The 18406-nt window shown below is 47.2% G+C and overlaps 1 protein-coding gene across 5 annotated transcripts in view; it reads right to left on the reverse strand.

Moving 5' to 3' along the window:
* The window catches only part of ARHGEF3 (Rho guanine nucleotide exchange factor 3), a 265843-nt gene that overhangs the window by 228454 nt on the left and 18983 nt on the right, over window positions 1-18406 (reverse strand). For 2 of the 5 annotated variants that reach the window (XM_054694777.1, XM_054694790.1), the window contains exon 2: window positions 3872-3963. In XM_054694777.1, the coding sequence (XP_054550752.1) occupies window positions 3872-3933 (62 nt within the window). In that variant the 5' untranslated portion in view covers window positions 3934-3963. Of the gene's footprint in view, window positions 1-3871; window positions 3964-7265; window positions 7302-9159; window positions 9181-18159; window positions 18223-18406 lie in introns of those variants that run through there. The other 3 variants (XM_054694770.1, XM_054694785.1, XM_054694773.1) reach the window with 3 other exon arrangements.

Consider the following 18406-nt stretch of genomic DNA (forward strand, 5'->3'; position numbering starts at 1 on the left):
AAGCAAGAGACAATCTTTACTTTGAAAAAAAAAAAATACATATTTCTACAATCTGGGAGTGAAAGGCCATGCAAGGAAAAGTCTAATTCCTTATTTGAGCATTTTGCCAAAGTGCTTTGAGCTGCTGATCCAAGTTAAGATGATGAATGAATGAACAAATGAGTGAAAAAATGAACTTGAACCTTTTTCATTTTCCAGTATGTACTAAGCTCTAACTTTCCACCCACTTGACCCCGAGTCCATCTGTAGGAAGGATTGATTTATAAGAAAGGCAAGGATTTCTCCCTTTAAAATTCTCCCCTTTGCACCTGACAGAATGTCAGAAATTCAGCTTACCTAACACCACTGAGGCAGAGTAAGAAAACTGAGCCAGAGAAATGCCATGTTATCTACCCGCGGCCTCTGAGGGCAACAGGGGGCTTTATCTTCTAGAAATCCTATGTTCTTATGAGTTAGCATCAGGAAATAGAAGGTGTGAAAGAGGGTTGCTATGGAAATAGGTATCCTCGCAATAAAATGCTTGCTTAAAAGAAAAAATGTCCACACATCACAGAAGCAAATGTGCGTTCTGAAGAGAGAAGTGTAAACTGTGGGCAGGGCTGTCAGGGAGTTTCCCCTGAAAGCTGTGGGGTTGGCCCCCAGTGAACTGAGGTCCTTCTTACTGGCTGGCTTTGTTACAGAATCTCACCTCAAGGATCCAGGGCTCCCCTTTGTCATGACTCCAACCCCTGCACTCACTGGTCCACAACCATTAGTAGTACCTACTCTGTGACAAGCTCCAGGTAAAAAACATATAAGATCTGGCCCCCAGGAATTCACAGCCCAATAGCTGAGGCAGAGGCTAAAAAGATAAATACATAGAGGACAAATCATTGTGTCAACTAATTACCATTTCTAAAACACAAGTCTCGTGCTATCAATCACCTGATAGAAAACCTCCCTAGGTTTCTCACTCTCTGAAGGAATAAAAATAAACAAAAATTAAAGCTGCTACCTTTATTGGGTGCTGATCACATACTAGGTGCTTTACCAGGAGACACCCTGATAACCCTTCACAGAAAATACTATCACTATCCCCACTGACCAAAGAAGAATTCAAGTTTTCCACTTACTCATTCTCATAGTGTTGCAACTGTCTTCCCACCACCCAAGTGCAAATTGCCCAAGAATTTAGACCTTACCCATTTTTTGGTCTCTGGAGCACAAAGTAGTAGTTAATAACTGCCCACTGAATGAATAACCAATTGATTGCGCAACTAGCCAGTTTCCTTCAAGGCACTATCTGCCAATAAACCCTATTTAGGAAAGAGAGCTGATAATCACAGGAGAGGTAGCTGTGAAGAGCAGAGCCAGAAGCCAGAGACCAGAGACCAAGGCTCATCTCTCAAGAACCCAATTATTTCATCACTCAAGGCCCAAGTGCTTAAACCTATTGATGAAGAAGCAAGAAAAGAAGTGACACAATATGGGTAAGGTTCCTTCTCACTCCACATTTTTATATCTCTGAAACATAAGGGGCAGGGAGTCTCAGGAAGACCTTTGAACTTGTACTCACCCACTTTATTTTATTTCTTTTTGTTTAGAGAGAAAAAAGTTTATTGAGGAGAAAAGTAACAGAAATAAAGTCTGTAGGGCCTCCCCTGGTGGCACAGCGGTTGAGCCCTGGGCTGCAAAACTGCCCGCAGCCTCTGCAGTGCCGGTTCAATCCCAGACCTCCGGCGAAGGTCCCACATGGCGTGCAGACCTCTCCTGCCGCACCCGCTGCTCCCCTCAGCAGTGTACTTCGGTCCTTCTGCCTGTTCTGTTCCCTGCTCTGGTGAATTCTCTCATCTTCCCGCGCTTCTGACTGTACCCAGTGCTTGTATAAATAAATAAATAAATCTTTTAAAAAAAAAAAAAAAAGAAAGAAAGTCTATACCAACTTTAGACAAGATCTACAGTTCAACATGTTAGGGTAGGGTGACTATCAACTGGTCTATCCCTCCCTCCATGGCTTGGTGGATCTAATTATCTTTTAAAAAGTAGGTTTACATCGCTGACAAATATGCTTAGTCTGGAAAACCCTTCTCCAGAGAAGTACTCTGGAGGAGCACAGGTAAGACTGCCACCTCTGACTGGACCCCAGAACTGAGGGGCTGGTGATGTGCAAAAGTCCACGTTCATGTGCTGGATGGAGACAAAACCCACGACCACCCCCTCTCAACTCTGACACTCACCCCTGGGAAGACCACAGGTGCAATCACAACTGTGGGTCAAGACCCTGAGGCTGTGTCCACGAGAGAACCTGTCACTCAGCACATGGGTCCATCTGTCACGCAAAGTGAGAGCCACGAGCAGGAGCTAAGATTCCATGGCAAGAGAGAGTCTTTGTTGTTCTTCTTTCTCTAGCTAGGATTGGTTTTGAATGAATTCCAGTCGTAATGTCACCTAAGGGCCATAATGAGGTAACAACACAATTCCCCATCTTATCAGGGAATTTTAAAAATTCAGCAAATCCAGAGACCCACACTGAGGCTGACAGAGTAAGGATTCAAGCTGTTGCAACTGATGATGGTAGAGGGATGAACCAGCTGAATGAAACAGGAAAGCCCTTCAGGGAGTAGGCAGCCTATGACAGGCTGTTCTGGAGTCATGACAACCCTGGGAAGAACCAGGGCTGCCCCATGCCCAGACCACTGTGAGGACAGAGACCCATCAGTGCCATTGAAAGGTGACACTAGGTCACAGAGATACCTGAGAAGATGAACTTCCCAGAGTAAAGCGAAAGGGAAGGAAATCACAACTGCAGAGAGACCACTGTTCACCCAACAGACTGGCAACAATTAAGAAGTCTGAAGATCCGAGGTGCAACAGGAGACAGGCAGACAGGACACCTGGCACCTGTTCACAAGTAGTGCTCCTTAGAGAATGATTTAGCAATATTTATTAAGATCCTAAATGTATGCACAGAATGGCCAAGTAAGTCCTCTCCTCAGCAACCATGAACTGTCTGCCCATGTGCTCAAAGGCTTCTACCAGTATGTGCACCTCAGCCCAGGACCCCAGGTAACTGCTACCACCAGGAAAACAGCTCCACATACATACGCTGGCCACACTGTTCACTGTGCAGCAATACAAAACAAGGTAGATTCACACATGGTCTGGATAACATTGCAAGCTATATGACTGAATTTTCTTAAAAGGTTACAAAAGAGACCAATAAACATAGCATTCTGGCCTCTATTTAAAGAAGAGAGAAGGAAGAAATGAATGGCTTTTTTCTGTATAAACAGGTACCCAAAAAAAGTTCTGGAAGGAAATACACAGAAGTAGTTCATGGTCGTTATTTCTGAAAAAGGCAGAAGTGGAGACCAGGCAGAAAACTGGGAAATCAATAGGGACATCATATTTTTAACTAGGAAAATGTACCATGTACTCTTCATGGGTATTGTAATTACATTACATCAATAAGTTTATTTTTAAGGGAAAAAAGGACAGAAGAAAAGCAATGATGACAACTTCAAGAGAAGATGAAGCTGCCATGAGGGGGGGGAGCTGCTTTTGCTTTCTCTTGGGGAACTGGACACCCACAAATGGAGAAGCAACAGAGTTTCTGGAGTGAATGTCCATAGTTTTAGAATCAAATATTTAATACTATACCACATCATTTCTACCTATACCAACTCTTCCTTCTAAGTCTTAGAAAAATTGGCTCCTATTTAACCTCCTTTGGCATCAGAAATGAAGAAATATCAAAAGGAAACATGAAATTTTGCCATCTCCACCTTCTGGAAAGCCTCTGCTGACATGTGCAGACCTAGACGAAGTCCTGCATAGCATTTAATTGTTGTACGCCAGAACTTTTACATCGGATTTTTCAAGCTATTTTTACCTTTCCTTGTTTTCTTCCATTCCTCTGAGGGCACACTGACTCATTACTGTGGAGCGGTCCATAGACAGCACGTGGCAGGCCCAGGTTGTCTTCTGGAAAACCGAAACAATCAGTATTATAACCTGGGTGCTTTCATATTATAAACAAAGTGCTACATTAAGTCTATAAAAGAGGACTGTGTCAAAGGCTGCCCAATGTCCACCAAAATCCATTCGCCTCTCTTCCGGTTACATCTCTGAGGCGCCGCTGCGGGGAGATGTAGCCAGGGACCCGCCTTCCCAATGGAATGTGAGGGCAAGTGAGCTGAGCCACTTCTCCATCTGAATCAGAAGACACGGACAGGCCTCGTCCACCCTTCCCCCAGCTCCTCCTGACTAGACCGCAGCTCTGACCATGCAGATGAGGACAACACCCTTAGAAATAACACACAACAAGATAAGGCACCGGGCCCCTGACCAACTTCAAGAAGCACAGCCACCCTCTGGCCTTTGTTATTTGTTGGGTTCTATTTTTATGACCAGCTAACTCTCATCTCAGTTGGCATTATCAGGAAATATTCTCTGTGGGTCCTTTGTGAGGTTGGATTTGGTTATTTGGAGCTTGGAACATGTCTGTGGAGACAGGTGAAGCCAACTGATTTTTAGTTACAATTTTGGTAAAGCCATATGCAATTTCAAGTAGGCACTCAATCTGCGTTCATACAGCCACAGTCATACATAGATAACATCACAGAGTATGAAGACTCAAGAGTAGCATGTCTGGCTCAGGCCTGAGGACACGGGCACCCACAAGTATGAGCTGTGAACTTCTCTTCACAAAATGGCTACTTGGAATGGCAAGACACCATCTGAATGTATGTGAACCTCATTTTCAAGGACTTACGTCTGTGCTTAGAAGTAACAGATGGAGAGACAGGCAGAGGAGCGTGGCAGATCCCACCCACGCTAGGAGTCTCTGAGTGTTTGCCCCAGAGGCTCCTGGGATCCGACTGAGATCCCCGCTACCATCTCGGGTACTGCATTCCTCACCACTTGGGATGTGGTTTTTGCATTAAGAGACAGATTCTCTTTGACCAATATGGCCCCAAAGACAAACCAGCTACTTCATTTGGTGCCAAAGACATAGTCATCAGCTTCAACACTGCAACAACTGGCTGTACAGACAATCCTGAGGGATGGTGTGTTGGTCTCCAGCCTGGAAGCTCCAGGCAAAAGGGGGCTCTGGGTTAAGTCTGACACCCATGATCTCTGGTGTTGGTGCTTTTTCCAGCCCAGCTCTGAGGCATCAGCTGTTTTGACTGTTGAGCATCACAGACCTGTGTGGCCACTTATCCTGACCATCCTCCTCTATCTGCCTTATTCCAGATCAAAGCACTATTTGGATAAACTCTCAGATCTAAGTTACCAGACACCAGGATCCCCTGTACCCCAAGGTATTGGACAGAGTTAGTGTTGGGGAGACTCCCCAGCCACAGCCTACAATGCTGCCCTTTTATATAAATTGCAAAGAGCCCCATGAGCTATTTTTAGCATCTTGATCCCTGTCTGAGGCCGCTGCTCTGGCTTCCATCAGCGCTAACTTCATCAGCTGAGACATGTGCATTATGGAAGGATCTGGGATAAGGCGAGAGAGAAGATGTGGATCCTGGAAGAAGGAGAGATAGAAGGGTAGTGGGACTTGAGGTGCCCCTGCATCCCCACTGTGAAGGGAGCAGGAAGCAAGCAGCTTACACCAGGATCACCATGAGCACCTCAGTCTCGAAGCCAAGTTTACTCAGGGTGCCAAGCTCTTCCATAGCACAGTAACTGCCGCAAGGGATATGACACCTATGGCCCCAAATGACGCCAACATCAGGACTCTGCTTGAAGCCACATTTCCCCAGCAGCTGGGAGAGGTCAGAGTCCACCCTTGAGAGGGCCACCGGCCAGTTCTGAGTCAGGGTCTTAGCATTTTCCCTCCCAGTATTGGAGAAGGTATTTTGTGAACAACCATCAATAAACCTCTGCCCTTTAGCTCAGGGCAGGGATTGGAGATGCCCCCATCTCTGTACCCCAACACTGAATGATGCACAAGAGCCAGGTAGAGATGCATTATCACATCGAAGTCCCAAATCATCCTAGGAGGAAGGTGCTACCCCACTTTACAAATCAGGAACTTAGGCGCAGACAGGGTGAGACTTGGCAGAGGCCACAGAGATGGCAAATAATAATGGTGAGACTGAATCAGGCATTTGTTCTGGGAGTGTGTGTCCTGAGTACTGTGCTATAATGTACATGGTAAAGCTCAGTAATGGATGAATGAATGAATAAGCAAATAACTTCAAAGGAAGTTTCAGAGATATGGGGAGACAGTGTTTATAGAAAAACCTACAGGGGTTGACCATGAGCCTGAACTACCAGCCTTGGATGCCAATCAAGTGGGTGAAATTCTTAGATCTCTCTCAAGGCAGCTACTTAGCCCCCCATGAGTGCTCTGAGCCTGGGGTTGCTGGCTTCTGTAAAAGGAATTTCTGTGCTTAATTCCAAAGTTGTAATGACCACAGCCCCCCTGATTCAGCACCTATTTGGGGCAGTAAACACAGAGCTGTAGCTCAAGATCCTCCCATCCACCCAAGCCCCAAGTGGATGGCAGGATCACACCTTTTTACAGGTGGCAAAACCAGAGTTCTGAATGGTTGTGGTGTGCTTAAGAGCACAGCACTTACATGAAGGCAGTTCTCAAACTCAGAGCAGCTGACTAAACAACCCAGGCTTCTCCCCCAGTGCACAATACTCACCACTCACCCTGGTTAACCAGAAAGTTAAAACAAATAAGTGCTGTTTTAACTCTTCATTTGGAAAGTTCTGTATTAATCTAAAGTTAATCAGCATTTCCCACTCCAGTTACTTCCGTGGAAGAAGGATTCTAATTCTCCTCAGTTGGTAAAGTTGGTGCCACTCTGTGGAGCAAGGAAAAACGTCAGGCTTTTCTGCCCTCCCGCCATCAGGACAGATGATAGATCCTTGCGGTCCTGAATGCAGGCCTGATGGCGGGCACCTGGAGTAGGGTGTGGGCATAGGTAGATGGGATTCACCTGGGCTGAGACTGGGCTTTTAAGGTCGGTGTCACGGGGATGCCAGAAGCAGCCAAGAAGCCGAGAAAGTAGCAAGAGAAGCCAAGAAGGTGAGAGAGAAGCAAGAGAAGCAGAAGCTGAGAGAACGCCGGAGAACCCAGATAGAGTGAAGACTTGCTGGGACCTGGGAGGACTGCCAGCCTCCCGGCCCCCCAGCACCCCTGCCTGCTGTGTACCTGGTAATCCCAATAAAAGACCTGCAAAAAACCCCTGAGGGCTCCAGAACTCCTCCTTCACCCAGTCTGCATGGGATCAGAAAACCCGCACTGTGGTATTCCTGACCTTTACACGCTCCTTCCCCATTCCTCTCCTCGGCCGACTGGGTCAGCTTTGAGCAGCATTTACTGAGCATCAACATCTTGCAAGGCAGAACCATATTCTCCAGACACCAAGTTCTGCTAATTCTTCACTGAAAAGCATCTATTTTCAGAAAGCACAAGTACTGGTGAGGATGTGAAGCAATCAGAACTCTCACATTCCGCTGCATAAACTGGTCCAACCACCCTTGAGGATATTCACTCAACTAGTATTTGCTCCTCAGCTCATAAATGCAGGAAGAGACATTTTCTAGACTGTTCTCAGAAGCACTATTCATAACAGCTCTGTATTAGTTTCCTGTTTTTCAAATTACACAAATGCTTTATACTTAGTGACTTAAAAATCATGTTTGTCACCTTAGAGTTCTGGGTGTAAGAAATGGGTCTACAGTGAGTCAGCAGGGCTGCATTCCTTCCCCAGGCTCTAGGGAGTAATTCACTGCCTGCTTGTTCCAGCTTCTAGAGGCCCCCTGCAGTCCTCTGCTCGTGGCCCCTCCCTCCATTTCAGAGTCAGCAATGTCCTAGCCTCAAATCTTTCTCCTCTCACCTCTGCTTCCATCATCATGTCACATTATCTGAACCAGACCCTCCTGCTTCCCTCTTATAAGCAAACTTATGACAATCTTGGTCCCACCCAAATAGTTCACAATCATGTCCCCTTGTCAAGATCCTTAACTTAATCACATCTGCAGCATTCCTTTCATCGATGTAAGGTAAAATAGTCACAGGTATTAACAGCTGAAGAGTATCCAGGGAATAAGGCACAGACACCTTCCATTTATCTTGGGCACATCAGAAGTTCAACAACAGTAGAACAAATGAAATAAATGGTGTTAATCCACAGCAATGAGAGCAGATGACCTGCAGCCACATGTAGCAACAAGGATGACTCTCTCAAGATGATACTGGGCCAAAGATACCAAACACGAGCAGCTTGCTGCATGTGTCTGTCTGCAAAAGGGCAGAAGCAGGTATAACTGCCTCAAGTCCAGGTGGTGGGGACAGTGGAACACAGGGGCACCTGGGTGCTGGCAAGAGTCTTTTCCTTAATCTGGATGCTGCTAAAACAGGGTCTGTTCAGTTTTTTGTGACTATGCATCACGCTGTACAGCTACGACCATGCCCTTTTCTGTGAGTATATTTTAATAAGAAGCCTAAGAATTTCTTAATAGTCCTTTTGTCTAGTCGATGGTTTTCCCCTACCCCAGTAATTCTTTCACAAAATAAAAATGCTGTCAGTGAATTTTCTATAAATCAACTTAGCAAGTTAAATTCCCCAACTTTGCATCCTATACCCAAGGGAGGGCAATGAAAACACAATAAATGCATTTATTGCTAAAAAGGAGGTTAATCACCATCCACCAGGCTGACCTGGAACATTCCCCTGATACCTGCCACATGGTCTTCCTCTCTGCTCCTTCCCTACTTACCCCCATCTGATACGCCCCTGGTGAATCCCAGCTTTTCCCAGGAGTTCCCCCAACCAACTGCGACAGTACTCTCTACACAAACCACTCCACTTGGATGTAATTGCTACCATCACATATTAATTGCTAACTGTCTCAGTGTTTGTCTAATCACTCCCAACAGACTGCAAATTTTCGAGAACAGAAATCAGGTCTTACACATTCAATGCTCTTCCTCCTGTTTCTTCTGGATATGGACTTCTAATGCTAATTAATAATAACTACCAGTAATAGTAACAGCCTTTGTTAAGCACTTACTATGCCTCAGGCTCAGTGCTCCTCATGCATTATCTTGTTTCCTCTTCACCCACCCAAGTAAATAGGTGCTATCATGATCATTCTCTTAAACAGGAGGAAGCTGAGGCACAGAAGGGCTAAATATGAACAACTTACCCATAGTTCCAAAGCTCACCACAGGAAGAGTGAGATTTGAACACAGGCTTTCTCGCCAAGATCCTGTGCCCTGACCCAGATCACGCTGCTTCCTTAAGGCCTCCACCTGAATATCTTTGGTGCTTAATCAACATTTGGACATGCTTGATCACAGAGACACAAAGATATGCTAAGATAAAACTCCCATAATTAAAAGACTTTTCACCAAAAAAGATCTTTCCACCCTCAGATCTCAAAAGAGGACACACCCTCTGGAGAGATTTACAAAAGCTCCACATGTTCCTTGCTCTGCATCATGCTTGGCAGGCAGGGAGCTTTATAAACATTTATCAGTAAACAACAGTGAGCGCTTGTTCTCTGGGCTTTTATCAGAAAAGGAAAAGAGATGGATTCATTCTTTTTTTTTCTGCTTATATCAGGGCCAAAGTCAGGTTGAAGGCTGATTGGACAACTGGGACTATGACCACAGGGTCCCAAGCCACCTGCCCCAGATGACCTCACCTCCTTGATGGCCAAGAAAAGTGACCCAGAGTCCTTGGCTAAAAATAAGGCCACCGCCCCTGAGGGCCGCTGCAGCTGCTAAACCAAACCAGAGATAACACTGGCTACAGCAGCCAGCCGTCTCAGGGACATCACTCGGTGGCCAGCGATGCTGGGGGTCAACTCCAACCCAAGCACTCCTTCCCCTGAGGCCCACCCTGCAGTCAGTTCCAAAGAGCGCTCTGGCCCCACAGACACGACAGTGCTTCTGAGTCTGTTTGGCCTTGCTGACAGCTTCGTCAGCTTCATTCGCCTAGATTGTTCCACGCCTATGTGGCTACAGATGCAATGCCTGTGCCTCTGAGCAGGGACAGGGGACCAGCTGGGGGGGCAAGCAGGCTTCAGTTTCATCTGTACTGCTAGCAGTTTTACAAGAACAAAAAATAAAAGTGTGTATTTGGGGTTACTAATATTGCCTCAAACTTTAAAAAGAAAAGCAAAACATTGTTACAGTGTAAAGTGATAAAGTAATAATGGAGGGATATACGGCTCCAGGAGGCTCAGTACCTACAACAACCCGAGGAAATCATGGAAGGCTTCTCAGAGGAGGTGATGACTGAGCTGACTTTTGAAGGCCAAATAAGAGCCTGCCAGTTAGGGCCTCCCCGGTGGCGCAGCGGTTGAGCGCTGGGTTGCGAAGCTGCCCGCAGCCTCTGCAGCGCCGGTTCGATCCCCGGCTGCTCCCCGGCCACCGGAGGAGGGTCCCACATGGCGTGCAGACCTCTCCTGCTGCCCGCTGCTCCCCTCAGCAGTGTACTTCGGTCCTTCTGCCTGCTCTGCTCCCCGCTCTGGCTCTGGTGAATTCTCTCACCCTCCCGCGCTTCTGACTGTACCCAGTGCATGTATAAACAAAACAAACAAACAAATAAATAAATAAAACATGGGAAAAAAAAAAAAAAAGAGCCTGCCAGTTAAAGCTGGGACTGCTCTGGATAAAAAATGCAGTGTATCCAGTGACAAGGTAAAGAGGGAAACCACAAAAGGAAAATCTGGTGAAGGGAGGTGTAAGGATGGCTAGGGGATCATAGGATCTCATTTCAGTGGGTAGTGTCGCTCCAGGTTAAATGAGATCACTGACATCAAGTGTTCAGCGAAGAAATGTCCTCAATTCCAGGTTATTATTATCTATTTTCACTGTGTTCTACTCTGTCCTTTCTGGAGGCCAGACACCATGGAGGTCATACGGAGTGGTTGAGATAAGAATTTGGAAACGAGGTCTCCACAACCACCCACGGAGAGGCATTTTGTAAGTGCAACTTGCTCTCATCCTCACAGTCTTTCCTGGAGCTCCTGCCACACTCCTCCTTCAGCCACACCCCACCAATGTGGGATGTTCTCAATTTCAGGGGGCTCTGTGGCACCCCAGATGTGAGCACACTGACAAGTACGATACTTGTCCCACAGCTGATGGCACATTTCCACTCTTATGAAAGAGGAGACAAACCTGCTCAGAATCAGGATACCACTAAGGCCTCCCCACACAGCTGCAGAACAGAGTAGTGCTCATAGGGAGGGGCCACCCCAGAATCACAGAAAAATAAGTTCCCAAAAGGCCAATCCACAAGTCCCCACCCAAACCTTCAAGTTGCTCCGGCCCTCAAAGGGTACCAAGGACTCGGGCACTGTATTTCAAGATTCCCCAGGATGAAATGGGTCATTAGCATAGTTGCTCCGAGTATTTTGAACTTGACTCTTGACAGGAAGGCTTTTTTGGGGTTTGGCAGCTGCCTCTCCATGTGGCTTAATCCATGGCAAGGTTGGGCTGAGCGCACCACAGCAAAGGGTAACAGTCCAGGTCCTCCGCATGAGTAAAAGCTGGCACTATGGGCATGGCCTACATGACATGCTCACTTGGGGACATGCAGGGAAGAAGGTGAGGTGAGTCTCTAGGAAGTCTCTAGTCTTCCCAGTGGAGATCAGATTTCAATTTCTAGAACAAGGGTTCACTTGGCAATACAGCCAATGGTCAAGTCCTGTTCATCTCTAGGCTGCCCATACTGAAGCCAAAGTAATTCTGATTTCAACCAGGGCATCCCCGCTGCTGTTTGGTTCTGTGCTGGAGTTCCTGAGAAAGTTCTGGTTCTATAAAATAGTTCCTTTGCAGCATAACAAAAATGTGTGTGAAACTTTATAGCAAACCACTACCCCCTGTCTACCGTTCTCTAGGGCTCTCCAATAATGTCTCCAGTGGGCCCTCAGTTCATTTTTGTTGATGGGTAGAGAGCATGCTCATCCATTCCCAGAAGACCCAAAGGAGGGAGTAAGGGACAGTGGTCAGAGCAAGCCTGGGATCTCCTGTCTGTTCTCCCTGCTGCAAGATGGACACTGCCCAAGCAGAGTCCACCAAAGGAGGGCATGCAGGTTCCCCTGGGGTCTGGGAATTAAGCCACCACTGTCATTTCTGTCTTCCTTACCACCACAGGCAATGGTGATGGCAGCTTCTATGTGCCAGGCACCCCACAGAGGGCTTTGAATGCTTGATCCCATTCGACCCTCTCAGCAACATAAGGTAGAGACTCTTAACTCCTTTTCATAGTTGAGGAAACTGAGGCACAGAGGACTTTAAGTAACTTTCCCAGGCCCACAGAGAAAATGAATGGAAGACCCAGGGCATAAGCAGAAAAAACAAGGATACTTGTCTCTACCCATCCCCAAACAGGAGTCCAAAAGGGAGATGCCAGTCACATAAAACGTCCCTAGAAAAGGTCATGCCAATTTTCCCAACTGGAGATAAAACTGAATCCCTTGGGCAGGGAAAGTCTTTCTGACCTGATCCTTCATCAACAGGAGCATTTGCCCAAATGAGCTTCACAGAACGACACACAGACATTCACTAACTCAGTGGAGGAAAGCAGTTGGTTTGCCTCAGTAGCATTCACTACCTGCGAGGACAAATGCTGAGCTACAGCACACTGCAGGCCCAAGAGCACTGCAAAATGCCTGCAGAAGAGGTGAGCTCCCTTAGCAGCTCAACTATAAATGTTTCATGGAATTGCAATTAGCCAGCCACTTGGAGACAATTAAATATTCACTGAAATCTACGGGGCTTTAGGTAAAGAGAGATGACAAGGCATATGAAGGACCTAGTCTGTATCCACATTAAGCCACACAAGATCCCCAGGAGATGTACGATGCTATCCACATTTTCCAGGAAAGGAAATAAACTCCAGTGTAAGCAGCTTGGGTGAACTCCAGCAGCTGGAACTGGACAGTGGGGTCTGAACAGCTGGTTCTGTCTGATCTCTGAGCCCAAGCCGCTGAACTTCCAATATCCCATAAGAATATACAGCCTGCTGACCTATGAAGGAAACTCTCTGGCTAAATCTTAGCTCATCACTGTGCTCTGACCCCCAAGAGTTGGCAGAGAAAGATCAGTCAAACAGAAGGGCCAATCGCAGCCTTCTGACAATGCCATGTAAATTTCATAGTTAGTGGGAAAACCCTGCCGAACCCAAAATTCCCCTGGAAAGCCCTTAGGAAGGTGTATCTTAGAGAGGGACCACACCTCCACCTGGCGTAACCCCTGCCCCCAAGAACAGCAGTACTGCCCAGTGCTGCACACCAGGTAAAGTTGGGCCGTGGGACAGTGGAGCATGTAGATCTGTGACCCTTAGACTCACCTCTGCTGTGTGCTGTGTCTGTGCTACTTCATGCTAGTTGGGGCACACCCCAGGTGGGGGGCCTGTTTGGGGAACCTGCCAATTCACCACCCCTCATCTTCCCCTCTCCAAAACTCACTTACATGGAAGAACAAGATGTAACAGTTGTTTCTTTTTTCTCAGAGCTTCTAGTTCTGTTTATAGAAGTTAAAAGCAAGAGAGGTGTGATGTTCATTATACCATAGCTTCACAATAACGTGAAGAAGCCCCTAAGCTACTAAACCATCTATACCACAAATTATAAAAGCATTTACAATAAAGAAAACCAATTGAGGTCTTGGGTCCTGAAGTTAAGACTACCGGGATTCTACTTTGACCTCTTTACTTAGCAGCTTTGAAATCTTAGAACATCTCTGAGCCTCAGTTTCCCCAGATGTAATCCAGGGAGTGATGGTGTCTCCCTATTGGGACTTTTCTGGGAAATCAGTGAAGTAGAGCCCAGCAAGGGACTTCAAAAAGTCAGCATGCCCTCCCCTTTACCAAAAAAAAAAAAAAAAAAAAAAAAAGGCCCAAAAAGCAGGGCCTCTCAGAGAGGCTAACAAATTGTCAAAGGCCCCAGAGGGAAAAAGTTCCAGAATCCACGTGGTAGTGGTGTTTGGTCTCACTGAAAGAGAGGAGACCTGTGCTGGAGTGAAGCCAGTCAGGGCAGTGGACAAAAGGGCCTGTGAAAGACAGAAACTGAAACTCCAGGAACTGGGATGCTGAGCAAAAAAGAAAGATGAAAAGAAGTGGGGAGAAGCACTTCCACAGAATACAAAAATAGCCAGTGAGGAGCCATTCCAGACCCACCCAGAAGGCAAGACTGTACAGGCACGGAGAATAGATCTCAGGAGGCAATAAATCGTCCACCTCAGCCAGTCACGAGGAAAGTGACTTGAATGACCGTCCCCCTAAGTGAGTCTTGGAGTGTGCCACACCCTCCGGCCAGCCCAGACACAAAGGGGCCTGAGCCCCCAGCCCCTCCTTTCATACTCCAGACACCCAGACTAGGATCTGCTTTGCAAAATCCCCTCTAGGATCCCAGATCCCCGCCCCCTGCCCCCTGGGAAGCACACACCCACAATGCACACAAGAAATGACAATGAGGAATGAGCAATCTGGAGTGGAGCCAGCCAAGTCACGTGCCCAGCACTGGCCTCCCTCTGCCAGCAGCTAAACCTTCCCCCACTGCTCGGACAGAGGAGAACCAACCAGGGAGGCGCCTCTGACACTGTAATGCAATCTCCATCACTTGGAAGGCTTACACAGATTAAGAGCAAGTCTGCACCATCCACTAAACCCATCAGGAAATTTGCAGGAGATAGGGAGCGTGAGTGAAGGAGGACCCTTCTATTTGGTTATAATCATTCCTCTGTATCCAGGGAGGGGTGGACAGAGGAAAGAGCCAGATGCTTCCGGAGGCAAAGCCTGCACTTGAGCCCTTGCTTTACTCCCGTGAGAGCAGCTATTGTCCTTGCCCCCCACCTCCAAGGGACTAGCAAGGAGAATGTAACCACAAACCAAAGTAAATTTGGAGGCACAAGCCCCCAAGTTACTGGGACATCAGCTGTGTTAAAGACTCTTGCCGTTGTGTAAGTTTGGGTGACAGCAGAGGGACACGCGAGTGCAAACAGCCAAGCATTCTAATTCCTGCTGAGCGTAGGAAGGGAAGAGCCGCTGCCACCACGCAGAAGCCCCACCTGGTGACCTACCTGGCGCCAAGAAAACCAGCCTCACCCAGCTGGTGGGGCGTGCCAGCGCCTGTGGCTGAGGACAAGAGCCTTGAATTTCCATGACAGAATCACAGATGTCAAAGTGAGGGCTCAAAGTGCTCAGAGCCCACATGTGTCCTGATGCAGCAGGACAGGGAATTATCCAGGCCCAGAACCGTGCTGAGGCTTTCTGAATCCCAAGGCCAGTTGTGGGGACCTGCACCTTAAACACCCCTCCCAGGTGACTCTGAGGTGGACTTCCCAGCACTGGGCTGCTCTGGACGTGGCCAGTACAGCTTTCTGAGCTTCTCAGTGGGAGATGAAGGCCATACAATGACAACGGTTCATTTACCCACATGTTCATTTATTCTAGGCGTGTTGACTGAGGCTCAGCCATGGGACTGCCTCTGGCAAGACATAGTTGGGCTCTGCAGGAAGCAATTGGTTCACCCGGGAAATTGCTGAAAAATCAGATGTCCAAGATCCATTGCCTGTGACTCAGATTCTGAGGGACTCGGAATTCAGTTGAAAAAAGAAAGCAAGACCTGGCAAGAGGAGGAATCTGCAGACTGAAAGCCAGAGAGGCAATTCCAACAGAGAAGTGTGGGGCGGTTAGAGATGTTTTTGTGGTACGCAGAGAGAAAGACTTGCATGTATACCCAGCACCCAGCACATGTCAGCCTCTTGGCCACTGTTGGCCCCACTGATGTCCAACAAGGCATCCAGAGGCCTAGCCCATCTTACTTATGAGAGCCTTAAGAGTCAGGGTGTGGGCAATGCCCTGTCTGAGGTTCCTGATGCAAGAGCTGGGGTTGGGAGCACTTGTTCATCCACTCATCCTCCCTATCCCAGGCTACCTGTCCACACTGTGAACCAGACACCTGGGAGGGATCTAGACCCTCCTCCTCACCCTTTACTTACAGTCAGTCACTAAGGCCTGACCCTTCTCCCTCCACCCCTTCTCTTCAACTCAAGTGCTATAACCTACAGTATTTAAAAGCCGAGTCAGTCAGGCCACTCCCTGGGCTTCCCACGGGCTGCAGATACAAAGCTTCCATTCAAGTTTGTCTGAGCCCTTCCTGCAGAATATCCCCTCCATTCCCTTTTGCCATCTAACTCCCTGAGCTCAGAGGGACTTCACAGGACTACAGGCACTAAGCTGGGTCCCCAACTTCCCCAGGAGTCCAAAGCACAGGGCAGGGCAGCTCTATCCTCCCGTGGCTGAGCCTAAGGGCATATAGCAGGGGTGGGGATGGGGTGGTCACTGACTGAACTCAGGACTCTGCAGTTGGTCTAGGGTCCAAGTATGGTGATAGAGGAAATATCAAGGAGTCAGAGACAGTGTAGACAGGCTTAGGCCAGACTGAGAAGGGAAGGATGTAAATACCCAGAAGTGAACTAGACATGAGCCTTTGGGCCGTGAGCATAACAGAGATGCTAAGAAGCCAGCATGACCAAATTCACATTTGCACACTAGTGGTGGAATTGTTCTTTCCTCTCATCTTTTTGAAATCTGCCAATAACTACCAAAATTTAAAATTTACCTATTCATCAAGGCAGCAATTCCAGGTCTATCAAGGCTACTCAAAGCAGCATCCTTTAATCAAAATCAACAAGCAACTATAAACCAGAGACACACTGGGGGAGTGGGGGGTGCGGGGAGAGGAAGGACTAGAGTCAAAATAAGGGGGGGGTGCAATTATATGGGGAATATAACCATAATGAAAATGCATATATTATGCAAAGATGAAAAATGATGTAAGAATTATATAAAATAAAATATTAAAAAAAGCAGCATCCTTTAATATTAGCAAAAAAGAGAGACGATGGTCTAACTGGAGAATAAATAACAGACAAATCCATGGTTCTTCTTCCTAACCTTTGAAATGGATGTGTTTCAGAATTCATGTTTGCATGTGAGAAATGTAACATGGCATATATATGCTATATATGTAAACCCCATAGGGTCAAGTTGTATCCCACAGTCAAGCATATAAACATTTCTGGAGCTCAATTTGTGACTCTTTCTGCTACACACATACTACAAACAACCTGTTTTCAGCTCAGGCTGGATTTGGTCATCAAATGAGCTTGTACCAATCTTTTTTAAGAAAAGCATGCAGTTTCTTGATTCTATTAAGGAATCAAGGCCCTTCGGTCAGATGGTGGAATAATAAAAGCAGTAAAGCCAGGGAAGGTGTGCAGAGCCCCGAGTGCAGGCAGGCCCCAGGTGATTCCCACACTCAGACTCACAGACCCACTGTGGGTGGGTCTGTGCTTGATTATTCTAGCATATCAAAAAGCTCCCAGCATTGCCACCACCATCACCACCATTGCTAACATCTACTGAGCATTGACTGTGTTTGTGATCTCACTTAACTCACATAATAAATCAACAAGAAAAAAAAAATAAAAATAAATCAACAAGTGGTACTGTCACAATGATCAGTTATCCCTAATTTATTCTCTATCATCCAATAAAGAAGTGCACAGAGGAGCAGAGTGACTCGCCCAAGGTTGCCAGCAGTGTTCCTCTCTCACGCCTCTCACCTTCCAGTGCTATGGGGCTCCAGCACCATCATGCCTATCCTGGTCAGTGTGACACCTGAGACCTTAGGCATCCTGGCTCTCACCTCCACCTTACCTCCTAACTTTAACCTCTTAATGCCTACATTTTTATGTCATGTGGCAAAATGGCTTCAAACATGATATGTCTCGACGATATAATTAAAAGTCAAATCACACTGACATTTCAGATTCACAAACAGGGTGCTTATCCTATGCCAAGCAATCACTCTGCACACTGGAAACGCAGCAGGCCCCTCTCCTGTCAGGAAGACACCAGCAAGAGCACCCAAGCACAGATCCAGAGACCATCTGGAGCACCAGCCACACCCTAGAGCTCCACCGTCCACTGAGGTTGGTGATCTGCCCCAGAAGCTGCCCCAGGCCATCGACATAACAAGCTTTAATTTGTTGTTGAGCATCAGCCCAGGGTGTGGGTGTTGAGTGCTGTGCCTGGGCAGACAGAGGCAGGTTCCACCTCTTCACTGGATTCCCTCCAACCTGTACAGTACCCACCACCACCACCATGTAATCCACAGCTTCACCTGAAGATAACCCACAGGCGGGTTCCCTCCTCTTCCAGGTTGGGACATCACAGGGAGACCAGGGAGAGCAAACTCTGGCAGCACTAGCTCAACACCCTCTCCTTGAGGCAGTGCAGAATTAGGAAAAGCTACTTTCCCTCCCAAGCACCGACTCATTCTTAAAGGCACCGTGCAGCTATTGTTGCAGGCCATGAGGGTGAGTGGGTGAGGAGGAAGCGGAGGAGGAAGAACAACACAAGAGACAACA

Source organism: Talpa occidentalis, unplaced genomic scaffold (assembly GCF_014898055.3).
Source record: "Talpa occidentalis isolate TD23 unplaced genomic scaffold, MPIMG_talOcc4v2.1 talOcc4.10, whole genome shotgun sequence".
NCBI lineage: Eukaryota > Metazoa > Chordata > Mammalia > Eulipotyphla > Talpidae > Talpa > Talpa occidentalis.